The sequence below is a fragment of the Ictidomys tridecemlineatus genome, chromosome 8 (assembly GCF_052094955.1).
Source record: "Ictidomys tridecemlineatus isolate mIctTri1 chromosome 8, mIctTri1.hap1, whole genome shotgun sequence".
Lineage (NCBI taxonomy): Eukaryota > Metazoa > Chordata > Mammalia > Rodentia > Sciuridae > Ictidomys > Ictidomys tridecemlineatus.
Genome location: NC_135484.1, coordinates 75,942,706 through 75,964,804, shown reverse-complemented (window position 1 = coordinate 75,964,804; position 22,099 = coordinate 75,942,706). Strand labels below are relative to the sequence as shown.

The 22,099-nt window shown below is 33.9% G+C and overlaps 1 protein-coding gene and 1 non-coding gene across 15 annotated transcripts in view; both read right to left on the bottom strand.

The window, feature by feature from the left end:
- The window catches only part of Snap91 (synaptosome associated protein 91), a 123,210-nt gene that overhangs the window by 53,202 nt on the left and 47,909 nt on the right, over nucleotides 1-22,099 (bottom strand). For all 14 annotated transcript variants that reach the window (XM_078019658.1, XM_078019660.1, XM_040283023.2 and 11 more), the window contains exons 7-10: nucleotides 21,441-21,552; nucleotides 12,285-12,391; nucleotides 7,587-7,628; nucleotides 777-847 (exon numbers count right to left, since the gene is read on the bottom strand). In XM_078019658.1, coding sequence (XP_077875784.1) covers nucleotides 777-847; nucleotides 7,587-7,628; nucleotides 12,285-12,391; nucleotides 21,441-21,552 — 332 coding nt within the window. The remainder of the gene's footprint in view (nucleotides 1-776; nucleotides 848-7,586; nucleotides 7,629-12,284; nucleotides 12,392-21,440; nucleotides 21,553-22,099) is intronic.
- On the bottom strand, nucleotides 21,112-21,218 carry LOC144366413 (U6 spliceosomal RNA). Its single transcript, XR_013425516.1, has one exon. It is a non-coding gene; the product is annotated as a U6 spliceosomal RNA (small nuclear RNA).

The following is a 22,099-nucleotide window of genomic DNA, read 5'->3' as shown; positions in this document are numbered from 1 at the left end:
AATTAGGACTGCAGGTAGCCCTCCCAGGATGCATAAGAGTTACACAGGCAGGACAAGGGTAAGCATCCAAGACTGGCAGAATTACAGCTGAACCAGGCACAAAGACCAGAAAGGACTGGGTCTTAAGAACAGAAAAGTTTCATTCCTGCTGGAGAGATGAAAAAATGGAACCTGGACATTTTTTGCATGCAACAAAGAAAAACAATCAAAACTATAAGTACCAAACACAAAGGTTAAAAAAAAATCCAGTAAAGTGCACTTATCATTGCTTGATTGCTACTCTCTCTATAAAAAGATCCGAGTAAAATATCAGTAGCTATGCCATGCCTAAGTGGGGGGATACTAAAGTCCTGGAAACTATACTTGAGGATTTTGCTTTCTTCACACTGGGGTTGGTAACATAACAGTGTTCAGGATACTTGTAAAACTGTGCTTATTTTTACTCATGACCAACCATTACAATTTTAATTTTTAAATATGAGCAACTCCTTTGTCTTATGGATTCTTTCTAAGGGCAAATATGTAAATCAGCAAGTTCAGTCAATATAGGAATAATCTATTAATCTGCCATATTAGCTTGCAGGTAGACTGCTTACTCATGAGGTCCTACTGACACAAGTAACACAAAGGGCAGGGGTTCTGTGGGAACCCCCCAAAATTACAATATAGCATACCCTGAAACTATAGTAGTATAAGTTTACCATGATAAATCTCATTCTTATAAAGAACGATCCTAGTATTTTTTATCTTATTTAGAATACACAACTAATGCGTACTTGTTTCCAGGTTTCTTTCCTTCTAATGTATTTAGGTGTTGTTCAAGGGTCTCCATAAGACTGCTGGGAGCCTACAATAAGAAAGTAAAAATAAATGTCTGCATTGTTTTCTTTCAAAGTAAACACACTGTAACATCACTGTAACTTTGCAGGGTGGAAGTTTATGGGTGGAGCCCAATATTCATGTGAGATAATTTCATTTTAGGTTCTTCTGGTATTTAAATATTTAAGATCCATGGAATCTCAGGTAGGCCCATCTTTTACTAACTCGCCTGCATACCAAATAAACTTTCAGCAGGTTTTCAGTGTAGAGGCTACCTTGGACAGACTTTGCTAAGATATTACTTGAATGTAGTATACTCAAATCAAGTTCACAACCTTCCCATAAAGCCACAGTGGAAGAGAGAAAGTGCCCAAATAGAAATTTATAGAAATTTGAAAATACAGTAAAACCTCACATTGATATGTTCAGAAAAAAATTGTTATCATATTTAAAAATGGAGACTAAGTGAGAGTTGGGGGGAAAAGAATACAATTTAATAGATATAATAATTAAATTTTTATTTTTAAGCTATTTAATTTATGTATATAATAAAGCATTGTGCATTGGCAGACTAAATAATACATTTCAATTCTTAATTAAGAAGGTCCTGAATGTTTCTTTCTATAAATAAAATTTCAGGCAATAAAAAGTGATATACTGTATATTAGAAGATAAATAATAACTTCATACAAATATTTGACCCAACCTATTTCTCAAGCATTATAAATTTAATTTCATCTTTCTCAAATAATTTTCACCCAAACTAGACCTTGACAGCAGCACAGGCACTCAAAGAAAAGCATTTCATGAATGAATGAAACAACAAACTACATTCACAGGTACATTTAATTTTGATAATTGTTCTTTAATGTGAAACTACTTTTGAAGGACTTCACAGTAACTATGCTAACTGCAAAACTGACTTACAGAATTTGAAGAAACTAATATAATTACATTTAAATTATATGTTTAATGATAAAATAAAATTATTATTATTTTTTAATTTTAAAAGTTTAGAATATATATGATTTATTTAAATTTTATTGATAGACTTATAAACTCAAAATTTACATAATTATTATTCACATAATTATATGATTGTAAATGTAAATACTAAGTGAAACAAAACACACCAATTTATAAATATATAAAAATTACTAAGTGAATGAAAATATTAACTTGATCCAAGTGATGGAGGTGTGGTGGGAAGGGACAGCTCTATCAGTGTTATCTAAAAAGCTTTGGACTAAATAAAAAATAAAATAAAAAATTATCAGGATATAATAAATTTAGAAAAGCATAAAAATTAGAATTTTAAGATATAACTCAGGGTAAAAATCAACTCAAAAAACAAATTCCAGTAAGCTGCAGCTAAGGGTATAGTTGTAAGTCTTAAAAAAATAAATTTTTAAGAGAGATAAAGGAAATTTTGCTTTACATACCCAATTGTAAACCATAAAGAAATGCTCATTGAAAACAGAACATACATTGCAAACAATATTTATATAGAAAAATATATAAGTGACTTTAAAATTTTTAGATGGATTCATATCTGATAAATCAAAAATTGTCATGCTAATTGTTGGTGATGCTGAACATGGTAATGATGATGGAACTAGGAGACCTGTGCATATGAATTAAACTTTTTTTACATTCAATTTTTTGTTGTTGTTGTTGGGATATGGTAAGGAAAAAAATATTGAGTCATAGAAACTCTTGTCAGAAGATGTGAGTTCTGAGTATTATATGCAATATAATGAAACAGTGATCCTTTGCTAGACTTAAATTTAAAATACTGTCTAATAAAAACAAATGATACTTATAGTCATGAAATAGAGAACAACATTTATGGGATAATAAAAGAGGTCATATTTTCTCCTTTAAAGTTCCTTAGGTATTTTAAACAAATTACCATGAAGATAGTCTGAAATTTCATTCTTCTTGTAGAAATTCTTAATAATTTAACTGAGAAAATTGGAAAATGAAGTAGAAGTTACAAAAATCACATGAGTTGAAATAGAAATCTGACAAGGGAATGCAAGCCTGTAAAACTGACTCTGGATTTAAAGGGGGTTATTTAGCAATACACAGTACACAAAATTAAATTTGGAGCTTTTTAATCCCAGAGGTTTTAAAAGTGCTTTATAATTTACATTTCTTTTAAGGACATGAAAGAATCTAAGAGAAACAAATTGTTAAAATGTCTTGGGGGAAAAAAAAGAAAGGCATGTTAATATTAATGACTAGGAGTGCACGAATCTGTGCCTTTTCCACTGTCTACGGCTCTAAGGACTTCCTGGACTGAAGGATACAATAAATGAAAATGGTCTACATTTCCAAGGAGCAAAACTTTGACAGTGCCTCTGCTGTTGTAAAAGAAACTCCAGATAACAAAGTATAATTAGCACCCTACTTATTTTCTCATTTAAAAAATGGCAAAGTCAATGATCAAATCAGATGGAAACACCAACCCAAAGAATAAATCAGACTATGAGAGCTAATAGAAAACAGCAATATTTCCATGGTTACCAATGCATGGGGGTATAGTCTTTAAAAGGAGACTTGACTTTACCAGTAGTTTTCAGATCAACCAGAATTCCTGACATCAAATCCTAAGATATTTTTCATAAATGGAGATATTTTAAATTGGGAACACACACACGTGCACACACATGTGCACACACACACACACACACACACACACGCACCACCCCCCAAAGAAATAATATTTAAAAAGCATTTTCTTGAAATAAATTAATAGCTGAGTGTAATGCCCAGGATCCAAAAGGAAGAATCCATCTACAATCCAGATGCTTTAGATTGTAAAGCATCATTAAAAGTAAATGTAAAAGGAGCAATCAAAAGATTCAAATTTTTTATCATAGCCCGAAAGAAACCATTTGAAAGTGCTGGGAAAAATATTAGTTCTGACTTCATATTTACTTCTTACCTGAAACATTACCTTTAAAAGTATTTTGAAAATTTCACTGATATTTATATTTATATATGTATATGTATGTGTATGTATACACACATATTGTACTGGGGATTGAATTCGGGGGTGCTCTACCACTGAGCTCCATCTCTAGCACTTTTTGTTTTTTAAGAAGGGTCTTACTAGGTTACCTAGGTTGGACTCAAAATTGTGATCCTCCTGCCTCAGCCCTCTGAGTTGTGGGATTTCAGACATGTACCGTTCTGGCATAATCATTTAAATGCAGTGATGATTACATGAACAAGTTATAAAGGGCTACAGATGACTACCGTGGTACTTACTGTGTATTCTCTAACCTAAAAGATATACATTAAACTCTTCCATTTTACTGCAAGAGGATTTCTAATTATTTATTATTTATTTATTTATTTACTTACTAGTTATGAGAACTGATTTTTATAAGAAGTCCCTTTGGTCTACATCACTTCTTTAAAGCTATCCTATTAGGTATTTTTGTCTATTGTTAGGGCTAGATTCAGTAGTCATGGTAGCCATGGAGAAGCCTGACGGCAAAACCTAATCTTGGGGGACTTAAACTGAGTCCATACAATCTGTTTTTTATGACTCATTTCTCAACTAATCCTAGCCTAACGCTACCTAAAGGATTAAACTCAGAACATCACAAGTTTCAGCTCAGATCTACTGTACTGTCATAGTTGGTCTAAATCCCTAGCTTGGTTAGAGACCTCCATCAGCCCTGTGGAAGGGGCTCTAAATAAGAACTATGGAGGACCTTTAGCTCTGTCTCCCATAATACCAAAAGAAAAATTAAGAAATTTCAGAAGCATACTATACTCTTGTATGAATTTAAATGTGCACAGGAAAATTGGACCAGATGAATTTTTGTTTTAAAAATTTCTTTTGTTGTTAATGGACCTTTATTTTATTTATATGCGGTGCTGAGAACTGAACCCAGTGCCTCACACAGGTGAGGCGCTGTACCGTAGAGCTACAATCCCATCCCTAGATGAATTTTTCTGAGGAGGTAATTTAAAAATAAATGTTGGGCTGGGGTTGTGGCTCAGCGGCAGAGTGCTCGCCTAGCACGTGCCAGGTGCTGGGCTCCATCCTTAGCATCACATAAAAATAAGGAAATAAAATAAAGATATTGTGTCCAACTACAACGAAAAAAATATTTAAAAAAGTTAATGTCTGAGTTTATGTGGCTCTTAAGGTCATTACAAAAGCAGAGGATAGACTGCTACCAGAGTCTAATGAATCCCTACCACAGAACAGCTTCTATTAGAAGATTTTGCTTCTGGGAGGGTGAAGTCTATTCCCCAAATTATGAAAACAAACATCTTGTATCATTAAATACAATATGTCTCTGGACTTCTTCAGAAATTATATAAATTATAATAAATATATGGTATTATTAAATATTAAACCCAAGTATGTGAATGTATGCACAGTCTTTTGTCAATGATATGCTACTATTTTATTTTTATTATTTATTTTTTAGGGTACTGGGAATTGAACCTAGTGGCACTGTACCACTGAGTTACATCTTCAGTCCTTTTTATCTTTTATTTAAGGGTCTTGCTAATTTTCCCCAACTGGCCTTGAACTTGTGATCTTTCTGCTCTGCCTCCCAAGTAGCTGGGATTACAGGTGTGTACCACCACACTCAATTTATCATTCTCCAGTTTTAAAAATCAAAAGATATTTAAGTAGTCTCTTAAATCTTTCCTAATGTCCATTCAGACTGTGCCCAAACTGAGACAAAGAAGGACCTATTCTTTTTTTTTTAATTTTTATTTTTTTACTTTATGATTTTTGTATCTGGTTTGATTTTTTTTATACTGAGGTCATGAATTATTACTACTATTATTATTATGACTGCAGAATGCATTACAATTCTTATTACACATGTAGAGCACAATTTTTCATATCTTTGTATATAAAGTATGTTCATGACAATTCATGTCTTTATACATGTACTTTGGTTTTGCTTGCATTACAATTCTTATTACACATATATACCACAATTTTTCATATCTCTGTTTGTATATAAAGTTTGTTGACACCCAATTCGTGTCTTCATACACGTACTTTGGATAATGGGGATTAGCAAGGACAGTGGAATGTGATGGACGTCAGTACCTATTCTTAACTGAGCTCCTTTCCTTAACAAAATATCTAGTTTTCATTTTATCTTACAGTGAGGTTTGTCTACAGTGTTAAAATAAAGATGACTTTTCATTTCTAAAAGGAGTTCATTGAGATAAATATTTTAATGTACATCTTTTTAAAGTTAATTTATATTATCTATCTTGGATAAAAGCATGTATAAATGAAACTAGTCATTTTTGTTTAATGAATTACAAAGAAATTTACTTCTAATAAAGATATTTTTTAAAAAATATTTATTTATTTATTTTTAGTCATACACAATACCTTTATTTTGTTTATTTATTTGTATATGGTGCTGAGGATCAGCATGTGCTAGGCAAGCACTCTACCACTGAGCCACAACCCCAGCCCCTAATAAAGAGAGTTTAAAATAATATTTTATGTAACCTTAATTTTTTCCCTACTCAAATTATTTTAATATCTTATTCAGGCACACATTTACTCTAAGAATACTATTGTCTCATAGTAGCAGAAATATTTTTTACGAATATTCTGTCTAATAGAAAGAGTTATCTCCCAGTTTTTAAACTAAAAAACACACATGTCATCAAATTTTGAACTGCTAAGTTTTACTTATGAAGAATTCTTGATATTTGAGAGGTATTTTAATAATACACATGCAGAAAACTATTTCTTTGTGTGTTCCCAATTTTTAATAAAAATTTAAAAATCAACATTTTAAATATGTAAATATTTAAAGACATTTAAGGATAGCAAACAATTAAAAGCACTTTGATACTACTAAAAAGTGGGTAACTTATTATGATGATTTTCTTCTATTACATGACTTTTTAAATTTATAGACCGAAAAATTCATAATATTTGTCATGGTATATAAGATAGCAGTTCTATATTCTCTCCCATCATTTCTAAAATAACATTGTTTCTAGTTAAAGGACATGCTATTTGGGACTGAAATTTACCATTACAGAGTGATTAAGCAAAAACTGCTTCTTTCGGTTATGAGAAGAGTTGTACAACTATTCTGCATCTGTGAATGACGCCCTGTTCTCTCCCAGGAGTTGGATGCTGTACTCTCCTGACAGATAAAAGGATTGATAAGCGAGCCCCTCTATTGTTGTTGCTTACTAGATGGACACTCCCCAAATCACTGATCTATCACCACTATATTTTTTTTAAAAATCGTTTTTCTTTTATGTATAGGAATTCCTTCTCTTCACCGGGGTGACAGACTCAGCGTATGTAGTAGGACTGTGACATCTGAGTTCTGGCCTTCTTCACATAAGGGACACCTTGAAAAACTAGGAGGACAAGCTGGAAAGAAATTTCCAATGTTGGCTTTTCATAGCTTTTTTTAATAGTGGCTTTTCATAGCTTTTTTTAAACATTATTCAAGGTTTCCTTCTGACTTGAGTTCACGAATGAAAAGATGAACTCAATTAGTAAAGTCAGTTGTCGCTGAAGAAGAAATTACATCTTAAGGGCAGGAAAACTTTCCCATTGCCTCCAGAAACATAGTCAATAACTAGAAAGAATAGGTAATATAGAATAATTTCTAAGAAAGTTGGTTGACCTAAATTCAAAATCCATTAAGCACAGAAAAATATGCCTATTTGTGACAACATCTGGAGTAATAATTTCATGCATACTGAGTTCTTCCGTTGAGAGAGTCACTTACCTGTGTGAGGTCAGGAATGTCACCTTTATCAATACCAACTTGCTGTGGATTTAAAAAATAAGAAATTACTTAGTGGGATTTTTTTTTTTAAAGAGAGAGTGAGAGAGGAGACTTAGTGGGATTTTTTACAATTGTTTTCAATTAATGGAAGATCACCACAAAGAATAAAACCGCAGCTCAATCTTGTGTAAAAGAATTCATACATAGTTATAGCTCACTTTAAACATATGCTCTTTATTGGGTTTTCCATTCAACAGAGCAATGATTTTATTAATATATTTATGTATAACAAATTTCTAAAATTTTACTAGAATCCAAAAGTAAGTGAAAAATCAAATGAAGCATAAAATTTAAAGTATCTTCCATGGTTAATAGCAACTAAAATCTAAGAAGCTGCTTAGACAAAATTTTAATAATCATGCCTACTAAGTTTCTCTGGACCCTGAATGTTTACATAGTTTTAATAACTTGTTCAGGGTATAGTTTCCATCTTCTCCCCCACAGAGAGAATCATTTATGAGAAATAAATAGATACATTTATTTTGCCATTCTCATACAAATAATAGCATATTATATACACTGAACTTATATTTTTTGAGCAGTAATATATCTTAGAGACACATCCATATCAAAGCACAGAATGTCTTCATTTGGGGGGGTGGGTACCAGGGATTGAACTCAGGGGCACTCAACCACTGAGCCACATCCCCAGCCCTATTTTGTATTTTATTTACACACAGAGTCTCACTGAGTTGCTTAGTGCCTGACTTTTCCTGATGCTGGCTTTGAACTTGCAACCGTCATGCCTCAACCTCACAAGCCAATGGAAGCATGCTCCACTGAGCCCAGTAAATGTCCTCATTTTTTAGAAAGCTGTATGGAAATCTGTATAGAATTTCCCTGTCTTTTGGTTTATTTAATGAGTCATTGAGTAATGAACATTCGAATTGCTTCCAGTCTCTTGCAAGCAATACTGCACACACCATTTTGTTTGTGTAGAATATATTTGCAGAAGTGAAATTACAGGGTGAAAACATGCAAACTGGTAATTTGGACAGCATGGGAGTAAGTGGGTGAAAGAGGGGGAGTGGAAGCAAATATGAGAAAATAGATTTGTAGATTTGAAAATTACCAAAATTTTTTGTAAGTTCAAAATAAAAAGTTGAGGATAATATATCACTTTTAATTTTATCACTTTATATAGATAATGAAATTGATGCTTGAAGAAACAGAGTAGGTTAAATCAAGGTCTCCTTGAGAAATGGAGTGCTTTGGTCATGCTGAAAGAAACACAGAAGCAAATGCATGAAGTAAAATCACTGGGCTCTTAAGAAGGCAATATAGCAAATAGGAGATTAAAATACTCATTTGTAGTAGAGAAAGGTGGCACATGCCAGTAATCCCAGCTACTCGGGAGGTTGAGGCAGGAGGATTGCAAGTTTGAGGTCAGCCTGGGCAACTTAGTGAGACCCTAATACATAAAATTACAAGGTCCAGGGATGTAGCTCACTGGTAGAATGCTCTAGGGATCAATCCCCAGTACTGCAACAGACAAACAAAGACCCCCAAACCATTTGTGTCTTGACTACCTTCTCCCTTCCTTCTTTTCTTTTCTTTTCTTCTCTTTTCTTTTCCCTCCCTCCTTCCCTCCTTCCCTCCCTCCCTCCCTCCCTCCCTCCCTTCCTTCCTTCCTTCCTTCCTTCCTTCCTTCCTTCCTTCCATCTATCTATCTATCTATCCTTCTTTCTTTCTTTTTTTAATGGCTAGAGCCATCTTTCTTGGCCTGACAGTATTGGGATTTTGGCAAGATAATTCTTTGTTGGCTGATCTGTGCATGGTGGAATGCTTAGCAACACCTGTGGCCTCTATTCTGCAGATGCTAGTAGGATAGAGGGTGACCTTAGGGGTGACTAGTAGTAGTTACCTTTAGGGTAACTACTAAAAATGTGTCTCCAGATGTTCCCTAAAGCGGAGAGGGGAGCAAAACCATCCACTGTTGAGACCAGTTGTGGATATAGAGCACTGGCCCCTCATCTCTCTGGATCCAATCATGCTGTAATTCGGCATTTCAGATTTTACCTTCTAATGACTAATGTCTGGATTTAGAGAAGTCACTGAGGCCTCCCTAATGTCATTTATATTATTATGAATTATTAAAGTAACTTCATTCCATTTATTACTATACTTTAATACCTCTTTGCATAGTGAATTTAAAAATATTAATATGAATGGTGGAAGCATTTTAAAAAATGAATATATTTTGAATATCTAATACTGGAATCACTTTGGAAAAAGGTGATGTGCTTCCATTAAATGGATAATTTTGTTAAAAGATACAATGTAGGAATCCCTTGTCAAGGTTACTATTTTCACTGCCCTAAACTTTGGAAGCACAATGTGATTGGAGGGTTGAGGTGAGGTGTATGACAGAAATTCTATTACTCTCTATCTATAAACATTCTGGGAGACAAATAAGAGTAACTTGTTTCTACAAAAAGGAAGAATGTTTAGCAGAAATGCCAAACACATGTACAACAATCATTTTACAAAGTTTCAGTTATCTGCCTTAGGAGAATTCAGTGTAAGAATCTAAAATGTTGGCTCAATGGTAGAGCACTTACCTAGAACAAGTGAGGCCCTGGGTTCAATCCTCAGCACCCCATAAAAACAAATAAACAACATGAAAATTGTTCAACTACTCTACATGATGGACAACTTACTGTTAATATTTCCTGAATATCCAATATGCATGTATGCATTGTTTGTTTTATTTTGTTTTGTGGTGCTGGGAAATAAATCCAGGGCCTTGCACATGATAGGCCAGCACTCTACCATTGAGCTATACCTCCATCCTTATTTATAGTTTTTCAATGAAATTCTAAAAGTTTTCTATGGGCTATTCAGGCAAAATGTACTAACTACAAGTAGTTTTACAAAGTATGAACCCATATACCTCATGAGTGCTGTATGGTAGAGAGAAAAGGTTTGCACATCTGTTGAAAATTTTCTGTATTAACCAATCATGATCATAATCACTCAGCACTGCCTTCAAATTATGAATAACACAACTAAAATATGAAAGAAACTACAAATGGTTAGGGTTATTACACTGTGGTCTAAATGTTTATTCTATTCAAAATAATGTTGCCAATTAGTATCCATTCTATAAAAAAATCTTACTTTTAATGTTCAAATAAAATGCATTATTTATTATTCAGTTATTTAAAGACAAACTCTTTTAATGGCCTAAGTTTAGCTAGTGCTAACACGAGGTATCCATAGGCATAAATAAAATCAAATTTACATGTAAAAATTAGAGTGGACAAATAAGCAGCCCTTTTCTCATGGAGCTCTTGAGCCCAGCCTTTCTGCTGATTAGAGACGTATATTCCTCAGACTGTCACATGTCCAGGACCTTACTCACACCCAGTAACAAAGGGGAAGATTGAGGGGCATGTGCCTCAGGATTTAGTGGAACAATGAAATAATCTTCTGCTCTGAGTGCTTGGGCATAATTCTACTAGATTTATGATAATTATGGTGAAATCATGGGAAAATCATACCAAATAGACAATAAAATCTATGTAGTAGCAAAAGTAAAAATTTAAGCAGTTCTATTCTTTCTTAATGACAACCAACATCAGTAAATCCAAGAGTAAACACACAAAAACATGCTTGCTTTAGTGTATAGGTAACCTATATAAGCTCATATTTATCTTTTACTTCCTATATTATTTTTAAAAACAGATTTTCATTCTGATTATGTATTATATGTGTTGAAGTTCAAGAATCTGCATTTTGTGATAGTATTTTGATCTCATTTGAGTGAGACAATTACTACTACTGTGAATAAATGAGGCCTGAAAGATAATGTGTGTCTTATGACACTTTTGAAATTGTGTGTCTAAAACGTGTGTCCTTAGGTTATATTCTCAGAATGATAAATAACACAGGATGGCATCAATGCTCCACAACCCATGGTGTTGTATGTTTTGCTGTTGAGCCTCAGATTTACGTCACACTGCACTTTGGTTAGTCTCTAGGAATCACTTATTTGTCATGTGAGATAAAAACTCATGGATCATCCTTCCAGAAGACTACAATAGCAATATTAAAATTTTCAAACCAGTATTATAAATTCAATAATTGGATTTTGTAAAAAAAATATAACAACTTACAGATAGCCTCAGGATCACAAACTATATAATTATGGTTATTATGATTAGGTATAAAGAAATAACCTAAAGAAACAATTTATAAACTTTATAAAATGAATTATCCTTTGTGTTTTATTTTTCATTGTGCATCAATCATTGACAATGTAAGGAAGGTCATAATTTATGACTTACAAGTTAAGAACAATGAACAGATTTTTCTAAAACCAATCTAGGGTTCAGTAATGAGGAATAAAAAATAGCCATTAGGGAGGATAGAGTATCTTGCAAAGGACCATCTTGCAATGCAGAAATGATCTTATTAGACAAGAAAGATTGTAGAATCATCATTTGATTAGAAGGTTGTGTAGGTTATAGCTCTGAATAACAGGTTGGGTGAGATGACTTCTAAGGCCACTCTTAGTCCAATCACTGTGACTTGGTGGCTGATATCTTGCCAAATTATGCATTCTGCTATACACTACAGATACATGAACTAGTAGTTTTAAAATTACATTTCCCCAAAAAGATTGATATTACTTACCTCCGCAACCTTGAGAAATTCAGATACCCGTGTCATTCTAGTTAGAAATCGTTTGTAAATTTCTAGAGCATCTTTACATTGTCCTTTCTTCATTTCAAAAAACTTTTCTATAAGAGATAAAGTAATAAGCAATTTGAAAGGAGTATTCTATTTTATTCCAAGCTTATGTTGGGATTACTACTTAAAGCTTAATGTTTGAATCAAAACACTTGGCACCAAAACCTATAATTATTAAAAGGGACCTGAGTAGTTTAAGAAAGGTGTATGGTTTAACGTAGTCATATATCTCATATGAGATTATTTAAATAATAAAAAGTTAAAGTAGAAAGATACATGAACTGTCTAAAAGGTTCAATTCATGATCTATATATCAGAGTATTTAGTCTTAGAAAATAACAAATTCTTTCTAATAACAGCCTCAAATTTTCTGACTGTATTCTACAGCATCCCTATTTTATTATTAGGTCATTATAAACCAGTAATCAAGCAATCAATCAATATATCTATCTATATGTATATAGTAGGATGATAATCTGTAAATCTTTCTGAATTAAAGAATTCTTTAAATTTTAAGTATTCTATATAAATTAATAGCTGCTTTTATGGGTCAAAAATGATTTTTTTCAAACATTATAATGTATTTTTGTTATAAAATAGAGGGTTTTTAAAAATCTTTTTTATTGATTCATTTTAGTTATATAAAACAATAGGATTCATTTTGACATAAACACAAAAGCATAGAATATAATTTTCTCTAATTCAGTCCCCAGCACTTCCTCCTCCCTCTCCTTCCCCACTCCCGTCCCTCTACTCTACTGATCTGTCTGCAATTTATTTATAGTTTTTAAAAAATTAGTGTCTTGTGCAAAGACATATCAATGTATATAGCAGCTCAACTCACAACAGTTAAGCTATAGAACCAACCTAAGTGCCCTTCAACAGACAAATGGATAAAGAAAATGTGGTATATATACACAATGGAATATCACTCAGCCTTAAAAAAGTATGAGACTTTGGCTGGTAAATGGGTGGAGCTGGAGACTATCATGCTAAGTAAAATAAGCCAATCCCAAAATCCCAAAGGCTGAATGTTCTCTCTAAAGTGCAGATACTAACACACAATAAGGGCGGGGGAGGGAAGAACAAAATGGGAAGGAAGGGTAGGGGGGATAGGACTATAAATGTCAGTAGAATGAATTGGATATAACTTTCCTATGTTCCTATATGGGATACACAATCAGTGAAACTACATATCATGAGCAAATACAAGAATGGGATGTTACATTCCACTTACGAATAATATCTATCTAAAAGAACAAATAAAGAAATGAAAGTAGTATCTTGTGGATATACTTGATACTGAGGTTCACTGTGCTATATTCATGTACGTACATCTGCAAGTTTGAAGTTTGGTCAGAGTCATTCCATTGCTCTTCCCTTTTCTATCCTTCTTTCCTCCCCCTCAATCGCCTTGTTCACTCTACTGATCTTTCCAAAACAGAGGAGTTTTATGAATAACATTTGGTTTACCAAACCTGTTATGACTTTGCAGCCTATAATTCTATCTTTTTCTCAACCTTATAGACTGAAAAATGATAGAATTACTTCACTTTTCTCTTTTGCACTTCCAACACTAGAATTCACAGTCATTAAGTTAGCATAGCTCTGTTATAATTGCAGTATGAAAATGTGTTTTTCTCATCTATGTTTTAAGGAAAACCAGCACTTTATTCATTCAGTCAATAATTATTGACATTGTAGATGGCAACACAGCAGAGCAATGAATTATAACTGATGGCCAAGTATCTTCTTTATAAGTCCAATATTTTATATTTGCAAATAATTAAACACATGCTACTTTTATAGTCTTTCATAATTGGGAGTTCTTTATGTCATTCAATATGTAATTTTACTACCTCAAAGTATTTTTAATTTTCTCAAGAAAAGTTTAATAATATATAATTATGCAAAGAACTAATTATGTAGGACAGCTACTCATTACCTTCTGTTGACAGTCTTCAGGTAATTTTACTTTTAACACAGACCTCCCCTGTAGGGTATTTAAGGGAAGCCAAAAGATCAAGAAAAGAAACACTCACTGTTTTTTACTTGTTAAGATTTGAGAGAGAAGTGAGGTTTTCAAAAAGTGGCTAAATTTGAGGATATTTTCTTTATCTACTCTATCCTGTTTTCGCAATGCTATCAATAGAATCATGACACTATAAGAAATCTTTTTTTTTTCATATAAAAATTTGAAAGTAAGAAATTATTATGGAAAAATATAATTTTCCCTCTCTTTATAAACAATCTTCACATAAACAATTTCATATATCTAAATTACTTTTTTACTGTAATCTAAATTTATTTATTTGATCTTCAAGCAGTGACACAAACTGAAAAATCTAGATTTTCCTTTAGAACTAATGCATTAGGGACTAGGGATGTAGTTCAGTGTGTAGCATGCATGAGCCCTGGGTTTGATTCCCAATACATTAAAAAACAAAACAAAGTAAAAAAATAAACAATTGCATCAAAATAAAAAAAAAATTTTCTCTGTCTCCTCTGGATTTCTGTATTTTCCATGGTAGTTAGGATTTAGAAAAAAAAACACATTAAATCACTATAGCTTTAGGTTATAATCTCACAGCTGTTTCTATAATAGTGGTAACAACACAGAAAGACAACTTGTACTATATACTTATATATATACTTACATATGCAAAGCTTGTACTATATACTTATATATGAGGTTCCCTTGTTCTCAGAGATCAGGGTAGGATCTAGAGAAAATACTTCTTTTACAGAAGGGATAGGAAACCCCAAAATGACACTCTATATTTCTTTATACTGAAGATAACATATCTTTCAGTATTTGAAATGATCACATTTGACCTTTGTAACATGAATATTTGCAAAGTTCTGATAAATCTCCTTTGCATATTAGTATTAATTTTTGAAGGGTAACCTAGGAAAGAAACCAAATGTAAAGGGATCTCATTCTTGAGAGACAAGCTTAGATTTTTCCATTATTACTAATGCCTATTTGTCAGGAATGTTTTTCTTGGAAGTAAGTTTCATGATAGTGATAAAACATTTGTGAAGATTTGTAGCATCAAAACTGATCCTAACATTACCTGTAAAGTACCGGTCAGGAAGTCCTTTATTAAACTAACCCACAAAATACTTATAAGTTTAGTTTCTAGCACTATCTGGTAAACGAAAAACATAACAGTGAGGATACTCTCTTCATATCTATGTTCTAGATAAGTTCAACAAGAGCAGCTTGACAATGCTGAATGAAGGCAGCACCTCACCACAATGTTAGAAGGCAAGAACACATATTTCCACCACTTTTGAAAAATCTTTAATAGAAAAAGGCACAACTTTCCCCCCTTTGTGCTAGTAGCCAGTAGACTAACATTTTCAAGTTACATTTAACAAAATGTCTTGAATGGTTGGATATGGTGGTGCACTCCTGTAATCTCAGTGACTTGGGAAGCTGAGGCAGGACAATAGAAAGTTCAAGGCCAGCCTCAGCAACTGAGAAAGACACTTAACAACTTAGGGAGACCCTGTCTCAAAATAAAATACAAAAAGGGCTGGGGATATGGCTTAGTGGTTAAGTGCCCCTGAGTTCTGTCCCTGGTACTAAAGGAGGGGGAGTCTTGAGTGGTTATTATTTTCCTGTTTTGTGCGTAGGGCATTTCTGGGGTTGAACGTAGGGCCTTGCCCATGCTAGGCAAATGCTCTACCACTAAGCCACACTGTCAGCACTTGAATTGTTATTATTTTAATGTAAAGAGAAACTAACTGCATTCTTAACACCTTCTCTCTCTCTGAAGTCTTCCTAAAGAGAAAGTAGAGTAGAACATCTTTAAGTAGCTGTTCAGGACAACACTAGAGAAGAATCACATGACTGAACATGTTTAATTGCAAAGACACTAAATCCATGTTCCTGAAGCAAAAATGGCAATAAAGCAAGATGAGAGAATTTTTTCTGACTGGCTGTGGATTTCAGGAAGATGAGTAACTCAAAGATAACTGATGTTTCAGGTTTAAAAGACTAATTATATATAAACAGAAATAAGGAGATTAGGAAGGGTAAGTTTAAAAGTTCAGTTTTAGATACTCAGAGTTTTAGGTAAGAACACAACATCTAAATTTAAGTGTCCACAAATACTAAGACATGCAAAATTGAAGTTCAGAAGAAAGGTAAGAATTACAATAATGGATTTAAGGCTCATCAAAATAGAGATAATAGTCGTGTGTGTGTGTGTGTGTGTGTGTTTCCCAATGAAAAATATACAGAAAAAGCAGATAAGTAAATGGCTAGAAGTGAACTTTAGCAAAAGCTTTCATTTATGAGTGGGAAGGAGAAGTAAGTGTAGCTGTGAAAGATAATAGGACAGTCTACTCTGTCTGATTTACTGATAAAATCTCTAACCTGATACAAAGATATATTTGGTTTTAAATTTTGCATGTAGGGCAAGAATTGTTACCCACTAAAGATGAAACCTTTAAGACCACTTTGATGCTGATGATTGGTGCATCAGACCTTCATTCTCTCTCTGGATTCTTCTAAAGCCAGGGTCCTGGGTACAAATTTAGCACTACAAATGAGACAGACCTGTGGGAGATCTGGAAGCTAACACTGAAGAAACGTTCCTCTTCTGTGCCTTTTCAGCTATTGCTTGTGATAGGTAAGATCATCAACATGTGAGATAATTCTCCAATAGCATTTTACTTTCTACCCCAGCTTCTTGAATTTTTTTTTGTGGTGGGACTAGGGATTGAATTCAGGGGCACTCAACCACTGAACCACATCCCCAGCCCTTTTTTTGTATTTTACTAGAGACAGTGTCTCATTGAGTTGCTTAGTGCTTCGCTGTTGCTGAGGCTGGCTTTGAACTAGTGATCCTCTTGTCTCAGCCTCCAGAGCTGCTGGAATTACAGGCATGTGCCACTGTACCCAGCTGGCTTCTTGGATTTTGAGGAGTAATGATTAAAGCCACAGCCACTTGATATGACTCCTCAATTCCTGCATTATAGCTTCAAGTTTCATTAAATTCCTTTCTATTTAGAATATTGGGAGCAGTTTCTATTTCTTGAATAGACACAGTATTTGGTACCTGAATTAGATGCAGAAAACAGACTTTCAAACTGTCAAATTGGGGTTAGATATGTAACCCAATTAGATATGAAAGTGATCATCCTCTATGTCTAATGGAAAATGGGATCCTTAAAGTCCATGCTCTATACAGGAGCAAGTCAATTACTTAAATTATCACCTAAGTTTTTGTGAAATGAGCAGTTGGAATGCAGCTTGTCAAACCATGGGATAGGAACCACAACAGGAACAAGGCAAATGAAAACACAGAGTGGACAGCTGCTCCGGTCTCCACTGGAGAGCTTCAAAAAGAAAATGAAAACACAGGACTTTAAATTATTGGCTTAAGGCAAGTTCAGACAAAGGCACTCCTCCCCTAAAATAATCTTATCTCTTGCAGCCACAGGGTTGTCATAGCTGAAAGTCAGACAGGAGTCTGATCTTGTGAGTTACTGAATTATTGCATAGGTGGGAAAGTTCCAGACAGCCTCACTGTGGTCTCTCTTGTGAAAGTTAGGGTGTTTATTCAGAAAAAAAAGTGGGGAGGGAGTACTTGTCTGAATCTAGCAACCTTAACTTTAAGGCAAAAATCTGGAGAATTAGAATGGATTTTAAAGCTGCTAGGCAGGAAAGAATATTATATTAGATTTTAATGTAATTAATAATTAGCAATTTGGGTGAACATGCAAAAAGTGTGGGTTCAAATCTCCAGCATCTGGTAGTGGCTCTAATTATAGTGGTTTCCAAATTGAAGTCCTCAAGCCAACAGGAACAGCATTACTTGGGTCCTCATTAGGAATGCAAATTCTTAGGCCCCACCTCAGATCTCCTGGATTAGAAATTCTGAGCCAGGTCCAGCAATATGAGTTTAGTGAAGTCCATATATCCTGATGAAGGTCACTGAACACTGCTGAATGTACTTTTTCCAGGTCCTCAAACAGGGACCTTAATCAGATTGAGTGTGCATATAGGAAAGGGACATGCCCAATTTTGTTTTAAGACTTTTTCCTTTTTTTTTTTTTTTAAGTTTTAGCAAAATTAAATGGACATGGACAGAGATTTTCCAGATGTGCACTGACTCCACACATGCATAACCTCACCCATTATGAACATCCCCTATTCTACTATATTCTGGAGCAGACTGTAAAAGAATTGGTTTAATTTTTCATTTAAATGTTTGATAGAATTTACCAGTGAATCCATCTGGGGTTTGGTGCTTTCTATTTTGGAAGGTTGTTAATTATTGATCCAATTTCTTTTGTACATTATAGCCTATTTAGATTGCCTATTTCTTATTGTGTATATTTTGGCAAATTGTGTCTTTTGGGAAATTTTTCATACAGGTTATTAAATTTGTGAGCACAGAGTTGGTCATAGCATTCTTTTATTATCCTGTTCAGGTCTGTAGGATTTGTAGAGATGTCTACTCTTTATTTCTGATATTAGTAAAGTGACCTTCCTCCCTGCCCCCTCTTTTAGTTAGCTGGCAAGAGACTTGATCTTTTATCAATCTTTTCAAAGAACCAACTTCTGGTCTTATTAATTTTCTCTGTTGATTTTCTGTTTCTGATTTTATTGGTTTGTGCTCTAATTTATCACTATTTCTTTTTCTTCTTACTTTGGATAATGTACTTTTCTTTTTCTTTTTGCCCAAAGTGGAAGCTTAGGTGAATAATTTTAGACCTCATTTTTTTCTAGTAAATGCATTAAATGCTATAATTTTTCTTCTAAGTGCTGCTTTTACTGAATCCCACATTCTATGATAGGTTTTTTAAAAATATTTTAAAGTTGTTGATGGACCTTTATTCTACTTATTTGTATGTGGTGCCAAGAATTGAACCTAGTGCCCCATGCATACCAGGCAAGCATGCTACCACTGAGCCACAACCCCCAGCCCCCATTTTATGATAGATTTTGTTTACATTTTCATTTAGTTCAAACTATTTTGGAATTTCTCTTGAGATCTCTTCTTTGACTCATGTGTTAATTAGAAGTATGGTGCTTAATATCTACCTATTTTGGGATTTTCCCGATTTTTGTGGTTGTTTTTGTTGTTGTTACTGATTTCCAGATTAATTCTTTTTGTGACCTAAAAGCAGACAGTATATTATTTATATTCTTTTAAATTTGTTAAGATGTGTTTTATGGCCCAGATTTTTATCTGTCTTGATGAATGTTCCATGCGAGCTTGAGAAAAATGTGTTGTCTGCTGCTGTTGGATAAAATAATCTGTGGATGTCCATTATATTCCATTGATGTTGTTAAGTTTAAATACGTCCTTACTGATTTTCTTCCTAGGGGAATCTGTCCATTTCTGATAGAGTGGTAAAATCTCTAATTGTACTAGTGGATTCATCTCTCTCTCCTTACAGACCTGTCAGTTTTTGCCTCATGTAGTTTGATGCTCTGATTTTAGGTGCATACACACCAAGGACAGTTATATCTTCCTGGATAATTGACCCCTCTGTCATTGTGAAATGCCCTTCTTTATCCCAGGTTCCACAATTAATCCAACCTGAAGCTACATGGGCTTCATTCTATGAGATCTAAAGGTACTCAAAATGTTTGCAGCAGATTTAAATATTATAGAATGCCTCTGAAATGCTCCAGTACAGGCCTCTTGTGCTATAGAGCAGAGCCGCATCTTCAGATAGCCACTCCTTTGGAAAAATTGTTGTTGGTTTACTTCTAGAGACTTAGATTCTGATCACAGAACTTTAAGTGATCCTCAGACCTAAAGTGGGTGTTATTTAATATACAAAACCATAAAGGTAAATAAGTACAAGTACACTCCATTATTAAATGGAAGTTTTAGTAAGAGATCAGTTTTAAGGAGGTCATGAATCAGCAGGTAGGTTGTATGAACAGAAGGTTTATCTTCCCAGTGTAACTACTCTCTCTTCTATATTGCTGTTTTGTCCATTTCTCCCTCAAATCATACCTATGGCCTCTGGGGAGCTCCTTATGACTAGCTTCTGAAGAATAAAAAATTCAAGTTTGGTTTAGAGATGGCTCCTCATGCTAGAACCAGCTGGAAGTGATCTGATGAATCATATCTCCACAAAGGGATGACCTTGACAGTAGAAAGAAATCTTCCTACTAAATTGAACTTTCAGCAGTGTATCCGATTTTCTACTTTATGTCAAAGGAAAGTTGACAAGGCACATGGAACTACTTCAAATCAATGATTGACCTGGATGACAAGGGACTTGGAAAAATTAAATTGAAGCATGGTGACAAGAAGTTTTGGGGAAATGACAGTGGATGGACCTTCAGAATAGATAAATAGCACAAGATTACTTTTATCTCATGTGAATGCAAAACAAACAGGCTCTCAATAATCAGAGATAAGAGAACACCATAGGAAGTGGCCATGATGTCAGAATTGGAAGTTGTGAATAGGCTGAATGACACAGGCTTCCCACTCCCAAGGCTGATAATGTCTATCATTACCACTGAGTCCTCAGTCAGCCAACGCCCAAGATCAATGCTAAGCTTCCATCATAGCATCCTTGTCCAGAGAGACAGTCCCCTACCAAAGAACAGGTTGATGACTAATTCCTTTTACCTGAGAAGACAGTAGCAAACTCTCTACACTGAAATATCTTTTTTTTTTTTTTGGTCTTTGATTCTTTTTTTTTTTTTAATTTTTTATTTTTTTTATTGGTTGTTCACAACATTACAAAGCTCTTGACATATCATATTTCATACATTAGATTGAAAAATATGGAACGCTTCACGAATTTGCGTGTCATCCTTGCGCAGGGGCCATGCCAATCTTCTCTGTATCGTTCCAATTTTAGTATATGTGCTGCCGAAGCGAGCACTACACTGAAATATCTTAAAAATGAATGTCCTTCTCTAGTCCACATTGCTCTGCTAGCACCATCATCTGTGGACCTATTCAGGATCATGGTTTCTTACACAATACTGCTCCTGCCAAGGTTCACTTTACTGCACAAGAAGTGAGACAACAGACTCATCCCACAGAGTTTGTCAATTTTACCACATATCCCATCTGCCCAACAAGTTTATGTAGTTTCACCTACCGAGCAAGTTAATAACTCCATCATTGTAGCAAGCGAAAAGTTTGATAAGATCTTTGAAAAGAAGCATAAATGCAGCATTTATAACACCATTTGTTAGTTCGTTTGGATGCACCTGGAAACAGATGAAAATTTAATGTCAGCTGCATATCATCAAGTCAATATTTTTCCCAAATCACATTAAAGTGTAATTTTACTAAGAAATCCAATTACTAAGAAATTCACTTGTATTCTACAAATGTTGTAACTTTAGTGACACTAATAATATCAAAAGATGGATGGCATCTTGTTCTGCATTTAGTTTTTAGTTTAACTTAAGTCAATGAAACTAGGCTGTTAAAGATGTATACACATTCTGTTGACCAATGAACCACAGATCCGTCAAATTCAGTGTTTGGACACCTGATTTTCTATTACTTTTACCAGGTTAAATTACATTTCTTCTATTTCCTCTATCTTAAAGTCTCTGTGACCATGAAGGTTCAGGCTCAAGGAGCCTGTAGTGATCTCAGGAAGAATGGAGGGGTTGTATCTTAGCCAGCTACTTCTTTTTTTAAAGAAATTTTTTTTAGTTGTCAATAGATCATCATTTTATTTATTTTATACGATACTGAGAATTGAACCGAGTGCCTCACATACGCTAGGCAAGTGTTCTACCACTG